The 20,147-nt window shown below is 44.0% G+C and overlaps 1 protein-coding gene across 5 annotated transcripts in view; it reads left to right on the forward strand.

Annotated features, from left to right (window-relative positions):
* The window catches only part of LOC139108383 (serine/threonine-protein phosphatase 4 regulatory subunit 1), a 110,926-nt gene that overhangs the window by 46,006 nt on the left and 44,773 nt on the right, over positions 1 to 20,147 (forward strand). Inside the window, exon 1 of one of the 5 annotated variants that reach the window (XM_070666614.1) lies at positions 6,890 to 6,909. The exons of the other annotated variants lie outside the window; for them this stretch is intronic. Coding sequence (XP_070522715.1) covers positions 6,905 to 6,909 — 5 coding nt within the window. The 5' untranslated portion in view covers positions 6,890 to 6,904. Of the gene's footprint in view, positions 1 to 6,889; positions 6,910 to 20,147 lie in introns of those variants that run through there. 5 annotated transcript variants of the gene reach the window in all.

Genomic DNA, 20,147 nt, shown 5'->3' on the forward strand with positions numbered 1-20,147 from the left:
CGGAATTATAATCTCGATAGCTGAAATATTTCAGACGTGTCTCTTGCCTCCGTGGTTTAGTCGTTTTCTCATCCGGAAGGACGAGACGTGCTCGGCGAGATCGGATCGAGGCCGTCGCCGTCGCGCCGCACGTCGAAAATCGGCACGGGCCTCGATAACGCGCTCGAAAGCAGACCGTGACTCATCGAGTTGCGACGCGGCGCGACACGACGCGAGAACGAATCACTCTCACGGCGTGACGCCGAGATTCATTGCTCCGCGGAGCGATCTCGGGACCTTCGCGGAAGAATTACACGCGCCGGTCGTCGGCGACGTCGAATGATTCGCGCCCGCGACTCGTCCGTTTCGCGAGTTGCGAAACCGACACTCATGACGTCTCTCTCTCTTTTTTTTTTTTTTTCCTTTCTTTATTCGCTCGTGTTATCTCGAGCCGCGAATCCGGAAGCTTTCCTTGTCGTCAAGAAACGGGATAGACGGATGTTGGCGGTGGGGATCCAGACTTGGCATGGCGGTAGATAAGTAAAATGGCGGCACGGTTAAAGACATGTGAGGGCTTTTAAGGCGTCGGCGATCTCTCAAAGTAGCATCCACGATTTCTGATAATTCTCGAGTTGATCTTATCGTTAATACATTCTGCAATCTCGCGATTGCTTCGTTCGATGTTGATCTTGATGATCGTAAAATCAAGCTGGGAAACCCTTGATGCGTATCGTTTAACAGTCTCAATACTTGGCGCGCGGAGAAAGACGGGAAATGCAAAAGAACGTTTAAAGTTTTTTTTTTTTTTTTAATATTAACTAGAGACTCAAATTATTTTTGTGCGTAAAAATTTGATCGCAAAATTAATTTTAGAAATAGCACTTTGCAGAATTTCCAGCTATTTATTTTTCTTTATTTAACTACATTTGGAAAAAAAAAAAAGAAAAAAAATCACGAATTAAATTCAGGCGAACGTTACCGGAGTTTTTTGACTGGCGTGTAGGTACGTGTTGTAAACAGGTACGCGCATGTTTTTACAACGTGCATTGACCGGTCGGGGGGTTTAAAGAAAACTGGTATGCGACCGTTAGCGCACCAAGTTTTATCGATTTTTATTTCGAAGTTCCAGACGTTCCTTGAAGCCTCAAAACTTCCGAGTACTTCAGTGCACAAATATTCCTACTTGCAATAAATTTGTATTATAAAAATTCTAAATTATAACTGGGAAATTTAATTGAATAAGTTTGAGACGCTAAAAGAGAACGAAAGAGAGAGAGATAGAGCCCAACAGAGCGCATTTAACAATAGACGTTATGTTTGTCTGAATTAAATAAAATTAGAGATAATTACGTTAATGTTTCACGTTTAATCCCAATTAATTATAATATCGCTCGCGATTTGTACTTGATTAATTGCTGACTTACGGTATACGTGTATTTAAATGAAACGAAGATTTTGCAATAAACGAAAAGAGTTTCTCCAGACATCGTTTGACCGGAACTGGTCGCTTCCTTCTTAGGTAACTCCGCAGTAACCCGTTGTTGGGGCGCGCGGGAAAGGGTAACGATATTATGTGCTTAAGGGCGAATGCGAAAGGGGTGTGTCCGAGAGCGGTGGACGTCGGAAGCTGTAATGGAACTTGATGGATGCTTTCGCGGAAAAGTCGATGCGGGTAAAGCAAATTAGCACCCGGCGGAGGGACTGAAATTGTAATATGCCGTCGAACGGGTCGCTCTATCGTGCCTTTAACAACTCTATCGCGATTTGTTGCCGATCGGGTTAACGGCACGCATTCCGTTATTTTCGACGTCATCGGAATCGAGCAGAACGTAACGCGGAGTACTTCAAAAAATTGTCGCTGTAAATTAAACCTCGATAAATTGATCGCTGACATTTATCGGGCCACTCGAGCAATTTATTTTCTAATATTTGTCTAAGTAATCAGTTCAAATTGTGTCTGAAAATTATTGTTATTACCAGCGAGAAACTCTATGTCAATCGCGTTTAATTGCGTTGGCATCGCTCAAACCGGTGATCGACGAAGCGTGGCGCGTGGTCGGATAAACAGAGATCGTATTTGGCTCTTGTTACTACCATAATTATCTCCGCGCAACCGATTCTTATTGTGCATTTGATCGTGGATGTTGCTCTATTGTTTTCCACGTGCGTGTAGGCGCAGGGTGGTTAGCCCGCGAACGAGGAGCACTCATCCTTAAGAAAGGGTTCGATACTCAAGTGGGTTTTGTTTCCGCTCTCGGGATTTTTTATCTTCGTGCAGAGCATTAATAGATGATTCTGAGATTAATATCGCGTACACACGTGCACGCAAAAATTTATCTAACATATTAGCCGTGCGATTTGAAGAGCGATTAGAGTTTTAATATTTTGTGTGCAATATTATACAGAAATAAATATATTTTTTGCAAGAAATACATGAAGTATACGAAGTTCGAAAGCCGCCGGTAATCAGCCGATACTTTTTGACGTTCGAACTGTCGGAACTTTCTTCCGTCACAGTCGTTAACAATGTTTTAGGTAAATATTTCCGAAACTCGGTGGAACGATTCAGGTACTCTGACGATTGCGTGAAGGGTGGTGGAGGAAAGACGGAGAGAAAGCGAGTTTGTTTTGGTGCGTGACTCTCCCTAGGGCGCGTGTGGCCCGCACTCTCGCGCTCCGTGCCAGGCACGCAACCGATGCGTACATACTATGTACGTGAAACGCAAAATACGCGTGCACGCGGGCCACCTGCGTTTATACTTTGTAGACAAAAGATAGAGTACCGATAGCCCCGTCCACGTCCTGGCCGGTCGTGATTTAGGGGTCGCTATGGCACCGCGATTCAGAAACAAGGGTTCGGTGACCGAGCTCTCTTCCCCCTTTTTCTCCTCCCCCCTTCTCTCTCTCTCTCTCTCTTCATTCCCCTAATTGCATAGTAATCATTGACTTGATGAACATTTTTCTTGTTGCTCGTAAACCTGGCCGAATTTTATGCTAGCGCGGGTTAGAATTTGTTTAATCAAGAACAAAAGTTATTTCAATGAATTGATGAGGAACACTTTGGTGCGAATGTTTAATGAATAATGTATCTGATGTAATAATTAAATCATTTTTTTATATTTGGAAAGAAATAGTGAAGAAAATCTCGCGCAGTTTTTTTTTATTTTAAAAGTTTTTATCTCCTTTAACAATTAATTTATTGTATTGTTAGAGATATTATTTTATTCGCAGTCGTTCGATATTATACACAAACGGCAGATTGAGCGTTAGCATAATTTTTGAGGCTCGGAAATGATATGGCTTGACGAAATCTTGTCGAAAACAAGCAAATGAGATCACTAGGGCTCATTTTCTGCTCTCTTTTTGCTTTCCATCGTTCACCGATCATCGTCATATAACGATTTCTCGTGTTTTTGTTAAAGATATCGTCGGCATCGACTGCAAACAAATTTTCTTGCGAAGATCACCGTTATACTAGTTCTTACTTCTACTTTCGCAATCGTAGGGCGTATATTTTAATTAATCGAAAATGACGTACCAAAAGAAAATCAGAGACTAAAAGAAAACGTGTTAAACATTTTCAGTACTTGACATTTCTAAAGAAAAATCTATTAAACGCAATGCTCGATGTGAAAATGACACAAAGTACTCGAAACATTATCAGTTTTAATCGATTGCGAAATTAAGATGCGAAGTATTGATTTTCTGAAGTTCTAATTTTATTAATTTTGTCTTTATTAACATCTCTTCCTCGAGTAAACACAATTTGCATACAATACCGTGTATGTTTTTTTATTTGTAGCGGTATCGCGATTTTACGCGAGGACCGTAACGGTAGAGTTTAGATTGTCAGAATACAATCGACGATTAAGTGACGTCAGCAATAATCACGAAGTTAAAAACCATCTCTGCAAACTTATGCATACGAAATGTTAAGCTTCACGAAGACCTTTGGTAGGTGCGATTTTATCGTGGGGTTTTTTTATCTCTATTTTTTTCCTCACCGCCTTAAAATTTGGCGCGCCTCACAATATAACGTAGCGTATTAATGGCGACTGTGCGGCGTTCTAAGTTGAACAGTTTTCGCGGCTGCTTTCTTCATATATTGTCGTAACTTAAGTAACAAAATTTTACACATAAAATTTTTTCAAATATTTAAAATTAATTTTTTAAATTATTTATAAAAAAAAAATTGAAGATATTACCAACATAAACGTAACATAAAATTATTATTTGTAGATATGATAAAATAATTTTAACTTTTTATTTGATACATTTAATTATAAATATTAGATTTATTTTTTTAATTTCTATATTAATAGATTTATGCTCGCTATTTCTTATTGAAAAGAAAATATTACATGGTATGTAATTTACAAAATTTTTCAACATTTATTGAAGATCGATGGTCTTTCTCGAAACGCATATGACACTAATTTTGTAAAAAAAAAAATAGGAGAAAAAAAACGGAGGGGTGACGAGGAAGAGACTTCATACAACGAAGAAGTAGAAGGAGAAGTTATCGGCGTGTCGCTCGCTCTTTGAAATGGAAACAAACTTTCACAGTGGAAGCAACAAGTAATTACTTTAAAGAAATTGAATTATCCAAACGCACGGCACAATGCCTGAGCTGCCACCCCTTTAAAGCGCACTCGCGCCTCCTTCTGTAATCGAATTCTCAGCAGTCTCCGGCGTCTAATCGAGAAACGCGCGTCCGTCAAAACGCTCACTCGCAAACCGGGGAAGAGGGGTAGGAAAACCCCTTTGTCTCTCGCGTGTCGTTCGGTTTCTTAGTGTACAGAATTCAGCAAAATTTCTGGCGATATCATTTGGCGAGAGCGCCAGTTAATTCGGAGCATCATCCCATTTACCAAGTCGCGGAGAATTGATGGAAATATTCACATTGTTTATTAAAATATTAATTTCTAAACGATAAGTTTGAAGAAAATATAAATTTATTGCTCGTTCGGCCAAGAGCGACGATGGATTTCCGCGTGTGATTCGGTAGTCCGTAAAACGATGTTCATCACCTCCCCGTTTTCTTTCGTTATGCGCGAAGGGAACGAAACCCTCAACTATTCACCCTTTGAACTCTTAAGGGTGCAGTCGGCTCTCGGAAAGATGCTCCCGAGCGTTCAATGAGGCCAATACCGCGAGAGTGCGGCTCTTAATGAGGTTACGGGATACGACTCTCCATCGTTCCCTCCGCTTGTCTGCGTCGCGTTCCTGACCCCCTCGATTTCGGTACAGCACTGCGGGCCCTGACGACCGCTTCTCAAGGGGGGGGAGGGGGAGAACAGGGGGCAAAACTGGGGGGGAGGAGGGCAGGGGCAGGAGGTGAGGTGGTTGATTTGGGCGCGAAATTGCCCGACAAAATCAAATTTCATTTCGCCGGAGGCGTGTCTGGACAATCGAGCAGCCAAGTGGCCAGCGGCCAATCTGACTATCTCGTCAACCAATTTTGCCGGTGATTACTTTACTCGCTGCTCTCTCGTCCGCCCCCGGGGGCGCACGCAGCGTCGACGTCGCCGTCGTCGCCGTCGCCGTCGAATGGTAGGTGTTTTCCTCGCGTTCTTAACTCGGGCCGCGGCATGCGCGGGTGGGTATTCCGGAGAAGATTCGTTTCGTGAAAATGTCTTACGCACTTCGCTTCGAACCCTCTTGGGTATTTATGTCAACAGCCGAACTGTCTCGTGATAAAATGTAACGTAAAACAATAGTTTTTTTTTTATTTCAAACACTACGATAGAAAAAAAATTTTTTATTAAATTTAGAAATAAAAATTTGTTTTTATTTTTTTAGATATTATTGTATATGATCATCAAAATTATTCTTGAATCATTTTCAGATTATTGCACAGATATACTTACCCGTTCAAATATAAGAAGTAGCAAAATAGTTAAATTATTCTCAATTTTCTTGACCGGTAAGATCTTTTATTCGCCGAGTCTAACGGGGCTAAAATAATTTTCTGGTGAAACGCGAACCTTTCAGAAGGAGACTGGAAATTTAATTGAGCGAAGGGAAAATGAAGAGGGTTATAAACGCAAAGAAGAAAAAAAGTTTCATTGCTCGTTATTAGCGTAACAGTTTTGTAAATGTGACGTTTAAAGCCCAGCAGCTTCGCGCGTATCGCGCGTGTGCGAATGCCGATCGGCGTAGCTTCCCACGCGGCGGACCACGAAAGCTTGGCTAATCGGCGGAAAAATCTCGAGATCTATGAAAAAGTAACGCTGCAGTAGAGAACGCGTACATACGTGCTCCGCTCGCATGCAGCCGTGTTTGCGTGCGTGCTCGTTCGTGCTCGCACAAGGATCACTCTAGCGGATTGCGCCGCGCGCTCTTCGCGAGCGAGCGAGCGAGCTAGCGTGTAGTAGGAACAGGGAGAAAAAGGCCCGAAGATCGGGTCCAAGTTTATAAGGGTTCCTGGAAGGGCGGCGACCTCCCTCGGTCCCCTTTCATCCGGACCGCGGCCTTCTCCGTTTCCCTCTCCGGCTCGCCGCGTTTCTTCTCTTTCTCCTTCGCTGTTTCTCGGATCTTTCGTCTTCGCTTTTCTCCCTTTCTCTCGCCTCTCCTCGCCCTGCCTCTTTCTTCATTCTGGTTACCACCCCTCGTCTTACTTCCTTTTCTCGAGAAAAGATTCTATAAGCTGTTTTTCTTTTTCTCCAGAGGGAAAAAAAAAATTATTTCGACGAAATTCCAAACCAGAAAAATTTATTGTGTAATCTTTGATAAAAAAAAATTTTTTTTAATAGGAATAAATATGGTGATGAAATATGTCTAAAGCGGGATATTATTAAAAGCTAAAGAAATTACATTTACCAATAATTTTACATAAAATTATTTTTATTAATAATGTCTTTATTATTTTTGTTCTAGGTAAGTTTCAGCACGTGTGATTTATCTGCGGCTATACCCACAGCAAATGCGGTGAGTTCCGTCATAAAATTCTTGCGTTTAACGTTACGATACGTTTGACGGGTGTACTCCACGTTCGCGTGCGTTATAAAGATTTACGCCTTTTGAGTTTTATTACGCGCTACTACAGGATAGGGGTGCAAATTAGATCGCTCGTCTTCTTCGGGTGGGTTAAACGGCCCGGACGTGATTCGAGTTCCCGCGAGCGCTATTTGTCCGGCGGCTATCGCTATCAGTTATCGTCCCGCTCGTACGGCACAACGAGAAGGGCTTCTTACGTTCATTGACGTCTTCCGACGTGTCACGTCCGCGCGAGAAAGAAGAGCGCGGCCGGAACGGGGTCCTCCTTAGCGCGCCGCGCATCGAATAAGGAAACGGGCACCGTACGCAGATCTCGTTCTCGGCGAAGAAGCCTACGACGCAGTTGCGAGTACCTACCGCGGGAGCAACTGCGTCGTTCGAATAAGTATAAGAGGAAGCGGGAGAGACGGGGCGGGCTGCGGCGGGGGAGGAGGGCGGGGACCGGTGGCGGCGAGGCGAGGGAAGCGAAACGAAACGAGTCGCTCGCGTCTGTGAAAGTTACGGGCTAGTCACGTGGTCTTACGTTTGTTCTCGCTCGCGTATCTCTCTACTCGGTGTGCGCGCGTATTCGCCCGCTCAAATCGTATGCGTGTCCGCCCGTGCGAGCGAGCGCGCGCGCGTGCTTCATTGGCGGCGAAGGGGGCGAGAAAGAGAGAAGGATAGAGGGGTGGTATGCGGGAAACGTTTTCCTCGGTTCCCACGGCGCGCGCGACGCTTCTCTCTCTTTCTTCGTCTCTTTCGCTCTTTCCCCTTGCGTATTCTCTCTCTTCTCTTCTTTTTCTCTCTGTTTCTCGCACCGCGCGCGGTCGTACACGCTCGTGCGTGCGTGAGTGCATTCGTATGCACGCTCGCATGCGTCTGTGTGTACAAGCACGCTGTGTGTCCCTCCACCGAAAGCTCAAGTGTCAAGGAGTGGGATTGAGGGGGTGGGAGGGGTGAGGAGGGGGTGGCCACCGTCGCCGATGGACCGCCCGAGACGCTGCGTGCCGTGAATCTCTTGCCGGGAGATAGAGACGGTGCGACCTCTGTGTCTTTTCGTATGCGAGCGAACGGGCGAAAGACGATTGCGCGGGACAAGGAGAACGTTTCCTTCTTCCTCCTTCGGCAACCTTCATCTACCGACGACATATCGGAATCTCACACCGTTCACGGGACTTCGGGAGAGAGTACGTTGCGCCGGGAATGCCCTGTCGAAATATGTCTCTTCAAAGAAAGAGTACCGCGGCGTCCCGCTCGATTAAAATATTTATCTAAACGAATTTTTAAATTAATCGATTAAACGTCATTAGTAACTTTTCCTCGGAATTCGTCATAGCTCAAGCACGGGAAATTTTATAGGCGCGAAAGATAGTTCTACATTACGTACCCTCCGTGGCTCAACAACCCTTCCGTAAATTGAAATAAAAAAAAAAAATTTGAAGGCAAAGCACGCCAGTGTTCTCCATCGATTCTAAACTTAAACCAGTTGATGTAGGCATAATAATATCGACGTTAATACTGATATCCGTTATAGTTATCGTAACGTTAATTGGCATTCGTTAATTGACGCGCCCCGGTACAAAATTAACGCTCGCGGCCAACGTCGGGTGGCTATTTATGCCGTTAAGATCATTAGAGAGGTATGCGACGGCGTGTATGACTCGCGAAAGAACGCGGTCGTGCGGAACGAGCTTTCTACCCGAATCGCGTATTACGCGCACGAAGCGAGTGCGTGCTTCGCTGTCGTCAGGGCGCTACGACGCTCGTGTGACCCTGCCTCTCCTGTCAAGGAAGGCGATCACGAGATCCACGGGCGACCGAGCCCGGGTCGCAATCGCCGCGGACGGAGTCCACGTGGTTCGAATACCGGCGTTACGGTCTGTCCCAGGAGTGAGACTTCCGCGGCGTGGTATTCGGGATTTCTGTGCTCCTCGACGCGTCCAGTATCCGCGATGGGGTCCCGCGCCAGACATTTCCCTTCCCGCTCGCACGGGTTCATTCGCTCCCTTCCGAAATCACCGCTGTCGCATTGACGGCATTCTCTCACGTACCGTTTGGTCGCTCGCGTTACGCTCTGCCGTTCTGGCTAAAGAAAGAAAGGGAGAGAGGGATTGGCGAAGGTAAAGAGAGAAATAGTGAGCTTGGCTTTCCGGTAAAAATAGCGTTTTCGAAGAAATTTATCGGGTTGATCGATCGACACTCCGCGTGTATGTTTCTGTTAAACAATCGATGAAAGATAGGATTAGACGTAAGCATTTTGTTAGGTGTATTTTTTATTTTTTTTTTTATTTAAAAAAACTTAAGAAAATTATTTTTTAAATAAATTCTTCAAGATTAGATAGAATCATTATTTTATTACTCGAACGTGTAATCGTTCATTTAAAGCTTTAATAAACTCGATAATTGATCACCGTGGGTTTCGCTCGCGGTAGAAAAGCCGTGAGCAGGCGATTGATCCTGGGAGTTAGTCGCAGCCGGCGACTACTTGCGCAGAAATTCCGACAGTGTAGCGCGTATTTTGACCTCGCGGTGTCTCCAAGACTTCCAAAAGGAAGCAGCCTCAGGGACGCGGTACTCCGCGATGGAATTTCGAGGAACAGAGCGGTGCGAGAAGGAGAGAGAAAAAGAGGAGAAGACCAGCGTGACCGGCGCGGCGCGAGAAAAAGAGAAGGAAGGACCAGAAGGAGAGAAATGCGCGATGGGCGGCGTGGCGGTGTGGTGGTGATGATGGTGGGATGGCTGTCGTTTGTTTCCTGGTGTTCTTGCTGCATAGTCGGATGCTCTCTCGAGTGTACCTACCTACTCGCTCCCTCGTAACGAAAGGGCAGCACACCTTGGCTGGCCATTGGCTCTTCCCTCCGTCTTCGTTCTTCCCTTTCACAGGAGAAGATTCTCTCTTGCTCTCGGTTCTTTCTCTCTCTCTTTCTTTCTTTCTCCCTCTCCCCCTCGTGCCTCTTCCTCCTTTTTTTCTCTCTATCTCTCTCACGTCGGGGTTCTCCGGTGTTCCACATAAATACACAAATACCCTGGCATAGGCTGGGACCGGCGCGCGTATATACCGGGACCACGGCCGCATTCCACGACACCCGGCCCCTTTCTCCCCCGTCTTCTCTGCACCTCCGCCTCTCTGCCGCGTCTCCTTCGTTTCGTCCACCCTACCCTCCTGTATCACCACCGACACCGCCGCGCGAGCAAGGCGGGCGAGGCCCATCTTCGGGACTCTTTACCTCTCGCGGCCCTCCAAAGACCCACTCTGTTCTCTTTCTTTTCTTCTTTATCTTTCTCTCTCGCTCCGCACCGTTCTCCTGCCCTACACGCCTTCGATCGGGCGGGCAACCTCCGTTTCCCTTTCCATCTGGCTTTCTTTCTTTCTTTCTTTCTCTCTCTCTCTCTCTCTCTCTTTTTCTCATCTCGCCCTTCGTACACGGCGCCACCGGATGCTTTCGCAGGTCTCTCTTATTCCTTTCTCACCCGGGTCCTCCGCCAAGGGCCTCTTCCTCGTTCTCCCGTATGATCCTGTTCCTCGGATGGCATGCACCCACTTCCTCTTTGCTCTACACTTCAACTCTGATATTTCTCTGTCCGTTTGATCCCTTTTTCTAATAATTTTAATTGTTATTTAAAAAAAAAGAAAAAAAAATTAAACTAAATTTTATTGTATATTTTTCAAAAATAAGTAATAATTTTTATATCTAAAATCGTGATGAAAAAGGAAGAGTTAAAAAATTTGTTGTGTATCAATGATATTTCAGACTTCGCATCGTGCGTAACAATTTTCCAAATCCGTAAATCACTCGCTCGAAACTAGAGAAAAGATTATCTCTCCGGTCCTTGTTCCTTTCTCATATATAATTACTCCGTAATCGCGCCGCTCATAGGGGAGGGGGTTTCCTCTATCAGACTGGACCGCGGCGCTTTTATCTTCGTTTTCTCACGCCCGGATTTGGAAAAAGAAAATATCACGTTTCGGCGGACGTTTATATCGCTTGAGCTCGACGCGCGCCGGTAAACGTAAGATTGCCGCGTGAGGTCGCGCGCCTACGCATACACGCACAGGTTTGTGTGAACGCGCGCGTCCACATTTTCGTAAGATTATGCAGTTATTCCCAGCATCCCGGGTTTCTTTTCGGCGCGGCACATCGGCGCGGAGAAAGAGGACGGGGCAGAAGAAGGACGGTGATGCGGATGAAAGGGAGACCGAGCGAGACCCCCTAAAGGAGATATATAGCACCGAGCAACGAATGAGGTCCTTCCAAGAATCGGGCCACCGACACAGTGCCCGAAACTTGCGCGCGCGCGCGCCCACGAGGGGGTTAGAACTACCCCGGTCGGTTTGCCGGCGCGCGATGACTACGAGCAATCGACTACGATTCTACGACTACGTCCTTATTTTTTTCTTTTTTTTTTATCCGATTATTTTATTTTATTTTATTTTTATTTTTATTTTTTTTTTTTTCTGATACCGCCACTCCTCCACGTCCTCTTTCTCTTGCCCCGCGTGGGTAAATTGCCAGTGAGATTCGTTGGGATCGCATTCCAGTGTTAATTCTTTTACACCTCTTCTTATTCCCTTTTTATATTTCAAGATATATCGCGTGCTCCACGCTGTATTCTCGTCACGACGATCACCGATCCCGCTTTACGATTCATTACGGGTAAACGCGCTCGCCCATTTATCCGTCGCAAAAATGGCATAAATATATAATTTTATTGCGCCTGGTTTCCGACGACGATAATCATCCCGATCGCAAAATAGCTAATTTTTGCGTGTAACATAAATCTCGAACCGCTCAAGGTAATATTTCGCATCTCGTCGTTAAGTTATACAATCAAAAACGTATATAGCATAAATTAGTTTCTCAAATTAACGAGCAAATTTATGCAAATGTTTATTTGGCAATGATCGACACGCGTTAATGGCAAAAAAAAATGTCATAAAATAGCGTCGCGTAAGTAATATTAAAAAATTAATTTTTTTAAATTTTAATTTCAATAAAAATAAGAATCTATTTTTTTGTGTTCGATAATAATTCTCGGGCAATTATTTCGGTGCCGAAATAACGAAAATTCTTCGCATCCACCCTCTGCATAACGCGACGAAGAGCGGCAAGAATATAGGCGGTTGAACTGCCTGGCGCCACAGCACGCACACACACGCACCCTTGCCCTCCTCTCTTTCCTCGGACCCGTCCTCGGAGAACTTTGCTGCTTACGACTCACGTGACCGTCTGCATTCTGTGTTTTCTGTGAATGACTGGGTTCGTGGACCAATCCCGAGGAAAGACAGAGAGTGGGAAAGGGAGCGATGATGCTGGAGCAAAGAAGAGAAGAGCGAAAAGGGAGAAGAGGGCGGACGCGCAGCATCATTTTGAACATGGAGTCGCGCGCGTTCCTTGGCCTCTCTTGAGACCGGGATTGGAATTCCCGAGGATAGTTCTACGCGATCTCGATTCTTTGACAGATACCGTTTTTTTATTTTTTTTTCTGTTCTTTTTTACACGCTCTCGCCGATAACTTACTTCTCTTTCGGCGCAAATTGAGTTTTTGCGACCGCGACCTATTTTCTATTTCCGTGTCGTATTAAAACTATCCTGAAGTACATATACTCCAAACGTAGGAAGGAAAAAAATACTACGAAAATAATTTTTAAAATATATTTTATTCTCAGTATTTGTTTATTAATAGAAGGCATGTCTAGCAATATAATTATATTTTTTTGTTTTTAATTTTTTAACAAAAAAAGAAACTTGCCTGTCTGTAGAAATATCGACGGCCTGATAGGTAAAGTTTTTTTGGCCGCAAATTCCTCAGAGAATGGACGATCCGTTGAAAAAATCCCAACGTCTATGCTTAAACACGCGAAAGATAAAACACATGCCTCTCACAATCTGATCGACTCGACAGCGATAAGAAATTTCTCAGTATCGCCGTAGGGTTGATTTTTCCCAATACCCTCGTCGATCCTCCGTAAAACTTTATCCAATGTCAAACGTTAAGCAATAAATAGTCTTCACTTTCCGTCAATATTGGTCACGTACGATATCGGGACGTCAAATATTATGTTTTATCGAGAGTATAATAGAACGCCAAAAGTCAAGTAAAATATTGAAAGTTAAACGATAAAAAAGTAAAATTGTCAAAGAAATTATTTCATAATTTGGAGCAGCGAATTCGTTAATGAGTGCAGCTCGTTCGAGTGACCGTGAATTCCTGTGAAATTTACTTTACTAGCGGATTAATCCGTGGGAAAATCTTCGCGATACACTTTCTTCCTTTGCATAGAATAATGGAAGCCGAGGGTGATCCAACCTTTTTTCGGATAATCTTAAATATTGTGACTACGTTGGATGGCCGCGCGGCGCAATCGCGCCTACGCGAAAACGGCACAGGGTGCCGCGTGGGAAACTGGATATAGCGCTTTGCTTCTTTCTTACCCCTCGATCGACCCGGCGGACGATTCCGAGTTTCTCACGTCGCATTTGTGAACCGTAACGAGCGACAACGAAATAGCGCCGATTCTTTTCTCGTACAAAGGCGATATCATGATTCTTCATTCTTCGTTTTTATACCATTCCTTTCTTTTCTGTCCTCGCACTCCTATGGCCTTTTCATATCACCGCATTAGTCAAAAACACATTCGATTTTTTCACTTCATAAATTGCATGTTATTTATTATTATTTTTTTTTGTAATTATTTTTTTACGTTATTATGAATCCTTGCAAATGCATTTTTAATTACTGGCGAACGATATTTTGCTGTTTACGTGTAGCAATATCTTGGGAATATCTTGGGAAATTTCGATAAATGTTGCGTTTCGATGCCGTTTGGTATAATGCACCGAGCACACTTGACTACGGTATAATTTTACCAGTAAAAGTGCTTCGTATTATATCGTACGAGGAATTTCGTTAGCGTTTCTGCTGCGCTTCGTGAGAGTATCCGAAGAGGAAGGATCGAAAACTTGGGCGTAGGAGAGGAGGTGAAGGGCAGACAGACTCTCGAGAACAGCCCATCGATTCTGGGAACCGTGGGGTAGGTCCTTTCAGGAAAAAAAAAAAAATGTGTCCATAAACCGTGCACTGGAGCCTGGGAAAAGGGAAAAAGGCGCGTCGTGAAACGTTTTCCAGTTCGTAGGGAAAAGAGGTGCGTTGACGAGGCGGGGGAGTGAGAGGGGAAGGGTGGTCCGCGGCAACGGTTCGAAAAAGAAAAGGAGGAGAGGTCAGAGAAAGCCGTCGAAATAAAACGACGTTTGACAATTTATGCTAAAGTCTGCGTTTCTCGGAAATTCATTGTCGATCCTCATCGACGATTCGTCCCGTCTAGCCCGCTTTTTAACTGTTCCGCGATGACGATACGATGACCATGAATATAGAAATATCGATGCGTGAGAAAGACGGATTAGATGCGAATAAAGGCAGGGATATTTCAGTCGCAAATTAATCGCTCAGTTTTTTTTTTTTTTCTTTTTTTTCTTTTTTTAATTTACTCCGGAGTCTTATCTGAAATACGTCTCGGATAAATTTGCTCTCGAAAGCAAAATTAGAAGCCAAACTATCGAAAAGATGACAGTCATTCAAAATATTGATCTCGCGTTTAATAAGCATAAGATAGCGAGATTCAGACGAAGTTCAGTTTTTGTAGTCATTATATTTCATTTATTTGCAACGTAAAAAACTGAGACGTTTCAATAGTTCGTGTTGGGTTACTCGAGTTAATACCCATCGTTCTCCCGATTGAGAGAAAAAAAAAATCTCTCGTTTGGGATACTTCAATTTGTTAAACATGCCGCGCACAAACGCGGATCCCGAAAACAGTTGCGGTATCTTGTTAGCGCCATACGCGAGCGGCCATCATAAAAAAGTGAGAAACTCGAGAGTCTGACCGTTTCCGATCGAGAGCCCCGACACTCGGCGATTCTTGGAAGGCCCGACACGAAATTCGAAGGTGCCGCTGCGACCTCGGGCAAATGGAGATTTCGTATGTCTTGACCTTCGTCAAGGGAGGAGCCCGAGAGCCGAAGCAAGGAATCGGCCGTGGCTCCTGCTCGGCCGACGATCTTTTGGCGGCCCGGCTCGCCAAGAAACTGCGAGCTACTTCGAATAAAACGGCATAGTCCTCCTCTGAAAGCCGTGCATCAATATAATTTCTAATAAATCATTATACGTTTTCATTTAGCGCGACATAACGCATGTATCGTTTGCTTCATCGTAAAAATTTATGAGCACTAATGAATGAAAATAGATTTCGGTTAATTTATACAAAATAAACATATTTAATAAATTTATATATTAAGTACACGCGGTGTTGCGTAAATGTTTAACAACGTGTAAAACTTTAATGAGGAGAAAGCGCCCGTAAATTCATGCATAATAAAAGTTTGGTTAAATCGTAACGTATTCATTCACTTTCTGCGTATACGTTAATTTCATTTAAAAAATTACATTAACGTGACATTGACCGTGAAGCGCTAAAGAAATTCGGTTGTTCCTGCCCTATGGAGCGTTAACCTAGCTATCCCAAGAGAGGGAGGAAGGATAATGGAAGGAAGAAGCGTAAGGGATGGAGAGAAGCCGGGATGAAAAAGAAAGGAGAGGCCGATTGGGAGGTGAAGATAAAAGGATACGAGGCAGCGGCATGACCAAAGAGTAGAAGCCGTAAGAGGCACTCTCCTCCCTCAACGAGCAGAAGCACCATGGGAGGAAGAGAGAAAGAGGACCCAGCATCGTGCATGGAAAAGCAAAAAAAGGAAAGAATTATAAAGAGGAGGGGAAGATATACAGCGAGGAAGGCGAGATGGTGGAGAAAAGTGGAAAGAAAGAGAAAGAGAAAAAGATTGCGAGAGGAGGTGACGGGAGAAAAGAGTAGAAAGAGAGAGCACGGGGGTGGAGGGCTAACCGCGCGGTCTGAAACCCTCGGTATCTCGGCCACGATCGCCGGGCTTCGGGGCTTTATTGTGTTGTAGCGGCCTAGAGGCCTCGAAGAGAAGATGAAACACGGGGTTCCGTTCCGTCGAATCTACCTCTAGTTATACATCGTGTTATGATACGCTTCTAACGACCGTGAGATGTCGATAATGAGAGGCGGCGGTGGCGGCTTCGTACGCTTGTCTTCTTTCCCTTTTCCTCCTCCCGCGTTTTCACCTCTTGCCTGTTATTTCCCTTCGAGTATTCACGGATTCATTACGCCTTGTCGCGAGAACGGCACGTCAACCCCAAACAGTTTCTCAAACGAGCGACGAGATTATTCGAGAATTTATTTGTGGCTTAAATAATGATAAATTACGTCAATTAAAAATATTAAATACATCGGGTTGCATTTCTATTTTTTTTTTTTTTTTAATTTTTTTTTCTGTAACAAAAAACATTTGTCGTTTATCTTGTTTTAAAAGTTACAATTTTAAGACGAGAAATCACGTAGCCATTGCATAAACGCAATAGTATTATTTATAGGCATTTTTTTTTAATTTTTTTTTTTTTTTTTTTTTTTTTTATTGCAATGGCATGTCTCTCTCTCCCGCGAGATGTCGATGATACACGATCTACGGATCTTGTAAGCCGGCAAGGTAAACGGGTTTCTTTGCTCTCTTAATGCCGCTCGTCCGCGATAATTGGTGATCGGGCATTTCTGTGCAGACGCACAGCAAGAGAAAGAGAGAGAGCGGGGGCACACATGGGTGGAAAAAAAAAAACAAGGAATGAAGAGAGTGAAAGAGTGAAATAAGCGACAAGAGAGGAGGGAGCACCCGAGGGCTTGGTAGGCGACGCCTAGTCTACCTCGAATATCCTCGACTCCGGTCATTAGCATATCGAATGAACGGTGAAGTTCAAAGAGTCTCGTGAACATCTCGTGGAAAATCCATAGCGTTTCCTTTAAGTACTCGTTCGTCACAAAAAGACTTTTTGTCTCAGGATTTTGATATACTCGTTCGCCGTTCACAGATCCTCGTTACTTCCTTTCTTAAGCAGGATTTTTTTTTTATTGTACATTGAAAAACAGATATGGCGTTTGCTGCGGCAACAGCAGCTAGCGAACGAGACTTTAGCGTCGTGTGCGTCGAGATTCATATGCGCCGCATGTATTATATCCCGCGCCGGCCGGATTGCCGATGACTGATTTTCCGCCCGTTCTCTCATTCCTTGCCTCTGCCGCCTAGAGTTACGTTCGCTAGCCACTGTCGCCGCAGAAAACGCCTTATCTGCTCTTCGTTGTACAAGCTAATTCGATTAAATGTATAAATTTCTTAAAACAAAATAATTAAAAGACATTCGGAATATTTTCTAACGCGCAAAATAAAATTTAATTTTGTATTCAAGCTTTCGAAAGCCTGCATTGTTATATCTCTTTCACCGAATTTCTCACGAACATGTCTCGAGAATCTCGCTGAAACGTTGATGATAAAAAGAAAATAATCTTATAAATGGCAGTTATATATAAGTAGATTCAGAATTCTTCAATACCGCCGTTGATTTTTCGTCGAAAAGCGAAACATGCCGAGGATACTTGACGCGCGGATTAGGTGCACCTTTCCGTAAAGAATCAAGGGAGAACGCTTTTGTGGAAACGGGCGGTCGTCCAATGAACGGGAACGGGGATAAACGATACCGTAGGTCCAGCACTGAACGCGCGCGGCTCGTCGGGTTGGCGCGGACATTCCACGGCCCACAGGTAGCATTAAAGGAATGCAGATAGGATGAATGAGGTGGTCCATGCCACTGTCGATGGATGCGGAGTAGCATGAGAAAGAAAGAGAGAGAGATAGAAGGAGACGGAATCGAACGATCGAGGGCGAGACAGGAACGGTGGACTCTCGCGTTAGCGAGACGAAGAAAGATGTTGGCAGATGCTGAGAGAAACGGAGAAAGGGAAACCGAGGCGCATTCCACGTTACCACGATAATTAACGGCTATATTCCAACCTTATCCCACAGAGCGATTTTTCGATGGTGGATGCGAGAAAGAAAGAAAAAGAAAAGAGAAGAAGGGGGAGGAACGATGAGCGAAGAGCATTTAAATAAAAGGCGCGAGTACACAAGTTTCCTTTAATCAACGCATTCTTCCGCGGTAGCGTAAAGAAACTCTGACCACGCGCGACAACGCGATAAGATTCCTTCGCGGCGTTTAATCGCGAACCGTCCGATTTATTTTTGTTTATTACCGTTTGCTCCCCAATTAACATGTAAGAGGCATCAGTTTCTCGAGAGACATCGGGGTAGAAAGAGTAGAAGTTGAAATTTGACGGCAAAATAACTTCGGCGCCGACGATTTTTCGCGTATTATATTAATAACGATCGAAACGGTTTTGCATAAATATTTTCAATAATAAAATATTTCTAAGCGTAAAGCAGTATTTTAAGATACGTGAAAATAAACCTTCGGCGCTGGCCAGAAATTATTTCTTTAACTCGCTGCTAATAAAATATTTATTTTTTACGTACGTGCATATTACAGATATCTAGAATACTTTTTCACATTTCGACTCTTTAAAAAAAAAAAATGTAATTTTTTCTCTTCACTTGAAATTGAAAAGAATACTTTCGAACGTGATAACAATTCGGGGCTTTGCGCGGAGATCCCTCGGATTTATTGGCGTGATTCGTAACTCAAGCGTGAAAGGCAAAGCGAAAGTGTTTCCCTGATCTTGCAAATTCTTGCGGGGACCAGAAGTCTCCGAAAAATCATCTTGCCACCGTAGAAAGAACGTTCAAGTTGCACGTGACCAACGAGAAGCAACAGATACGAAGAGGGCTATCGCTCTCCATGCACTGGGTCACCGACTGATAAGCGACCGCGGTGTCATACGACAAAAAAGCGCTAAGCTACGATATTACTTGCGTAGAAAAATAAAATGCTGTCTTGTGCGCTAACGTGATAATGACCCTATAGACGGAAGTGTTTTTTTCTACCGTGACGGCGCAATAAAAACGTGTTATTCCCTTGATAATAAATTTGTCATATGTGGTATACGTCGTATCTTAATTTTGTTTTTTTTTTTTTTTTTTTTTTAAATTAAAACTTGAGCAATTTGTATATCAAATTTTTATTTACTTTTGAGTAACATATCGATTTTTCTAAATTATTGCGTTATATTGCTTATTCGAGACGCACTTCAATGAATTAATCCGTTATAAACATGTTTTTAAACGATTGAAATACTTTGTCTTAATGCAACATACTACCAATACCGCATTCCAACGGTCTGAACTAAATACTTCTCGCGGGGCACATATCTCATCCTCTTTGAAACGAACGTATGAGGTCGAAAGGTCGATAACCGGCTAGTTCAAGTTGACTGTTGACATTTTTATGGAGTACGATCGACACCTTTCACAGTTTGACTTCGCGCTAGTATTTACTACTTTCCGTGGGATGCTCGGGATTATTGGGATATCATCGCTATAAATACTAAGGGGCGGGCAGGAAAAAAAGTGGCGAGGTATAGAAACCACATTAAAAATCTATAAATATAGCTTCGAAGACGTAGGCAACCGGATTAAAAGACAATTGTCAATCAATGTGTTCAATAAGTAATTTATTTTAAAATTATAAGGAAATTTAATTTAGATCGCATTTAATAAAAGCAGAAAAATGAGAGAGAGACAGAGAGAGATAGGAATTAAAGATAAAAATTTTGCCTAACCGAAAGTTTCGACGGTTCTCCGGGTTACCTTGCACACACTTCCTCGACAATTCTATGGATCGAATTCCAAGGTCCATCCACACGCAGGTACGACGACGACGACCTAGAAAACACAACGCGGCCCACCGCAGAACCTTCCCTCGTTGCCGTAGAAAAATTTTTTCATTACGCCTCTCCCACTTGGCGCCTGCGCCTAATCCAAATAGCTCCGTTTGCCTCCACTCTCTTCTTCCTGTCCCTTACGCCTCCATTGCCTGTTCTCGAGCCGCGTCTCTCACTCTCGGCAGCGGCCCGCTCGCTTTCCTCGTTTCTACGTCTATGAATGGGATTCTTTCGTGTGAACAACGTTCACGTACACCGGCGCATGCCGCGCACAGCTTCAGTACACATCGCTTGCGGCGAGAGAAGGAAAAAGAAAGATATTTAGATAAAGAGAAGGAGCGCGGCTACGTGCCTCTCGTAGTATATACGTATATTTCACACCAGCCGCACAATTCCACCGCGCGGCATTCCAACCTATTCCCATGACGAAATTCAAGACGAGTCGCCGGTC

This window comes from Cardiocondyla obscurior, linkage group LG15 (assembly GCF_019399895.1).
Source record: "Cardiocondyla obscurior isolate alpha-2009 linkage group LG15, Cobs3.1, whole genome shotgun sequence".
NCBI lineage: Eukaryota > Metazoa > Arthropoda > Insecta > Hymenoptera > Formicidae > Cardiocondyla > Cardiocondyla obscurior.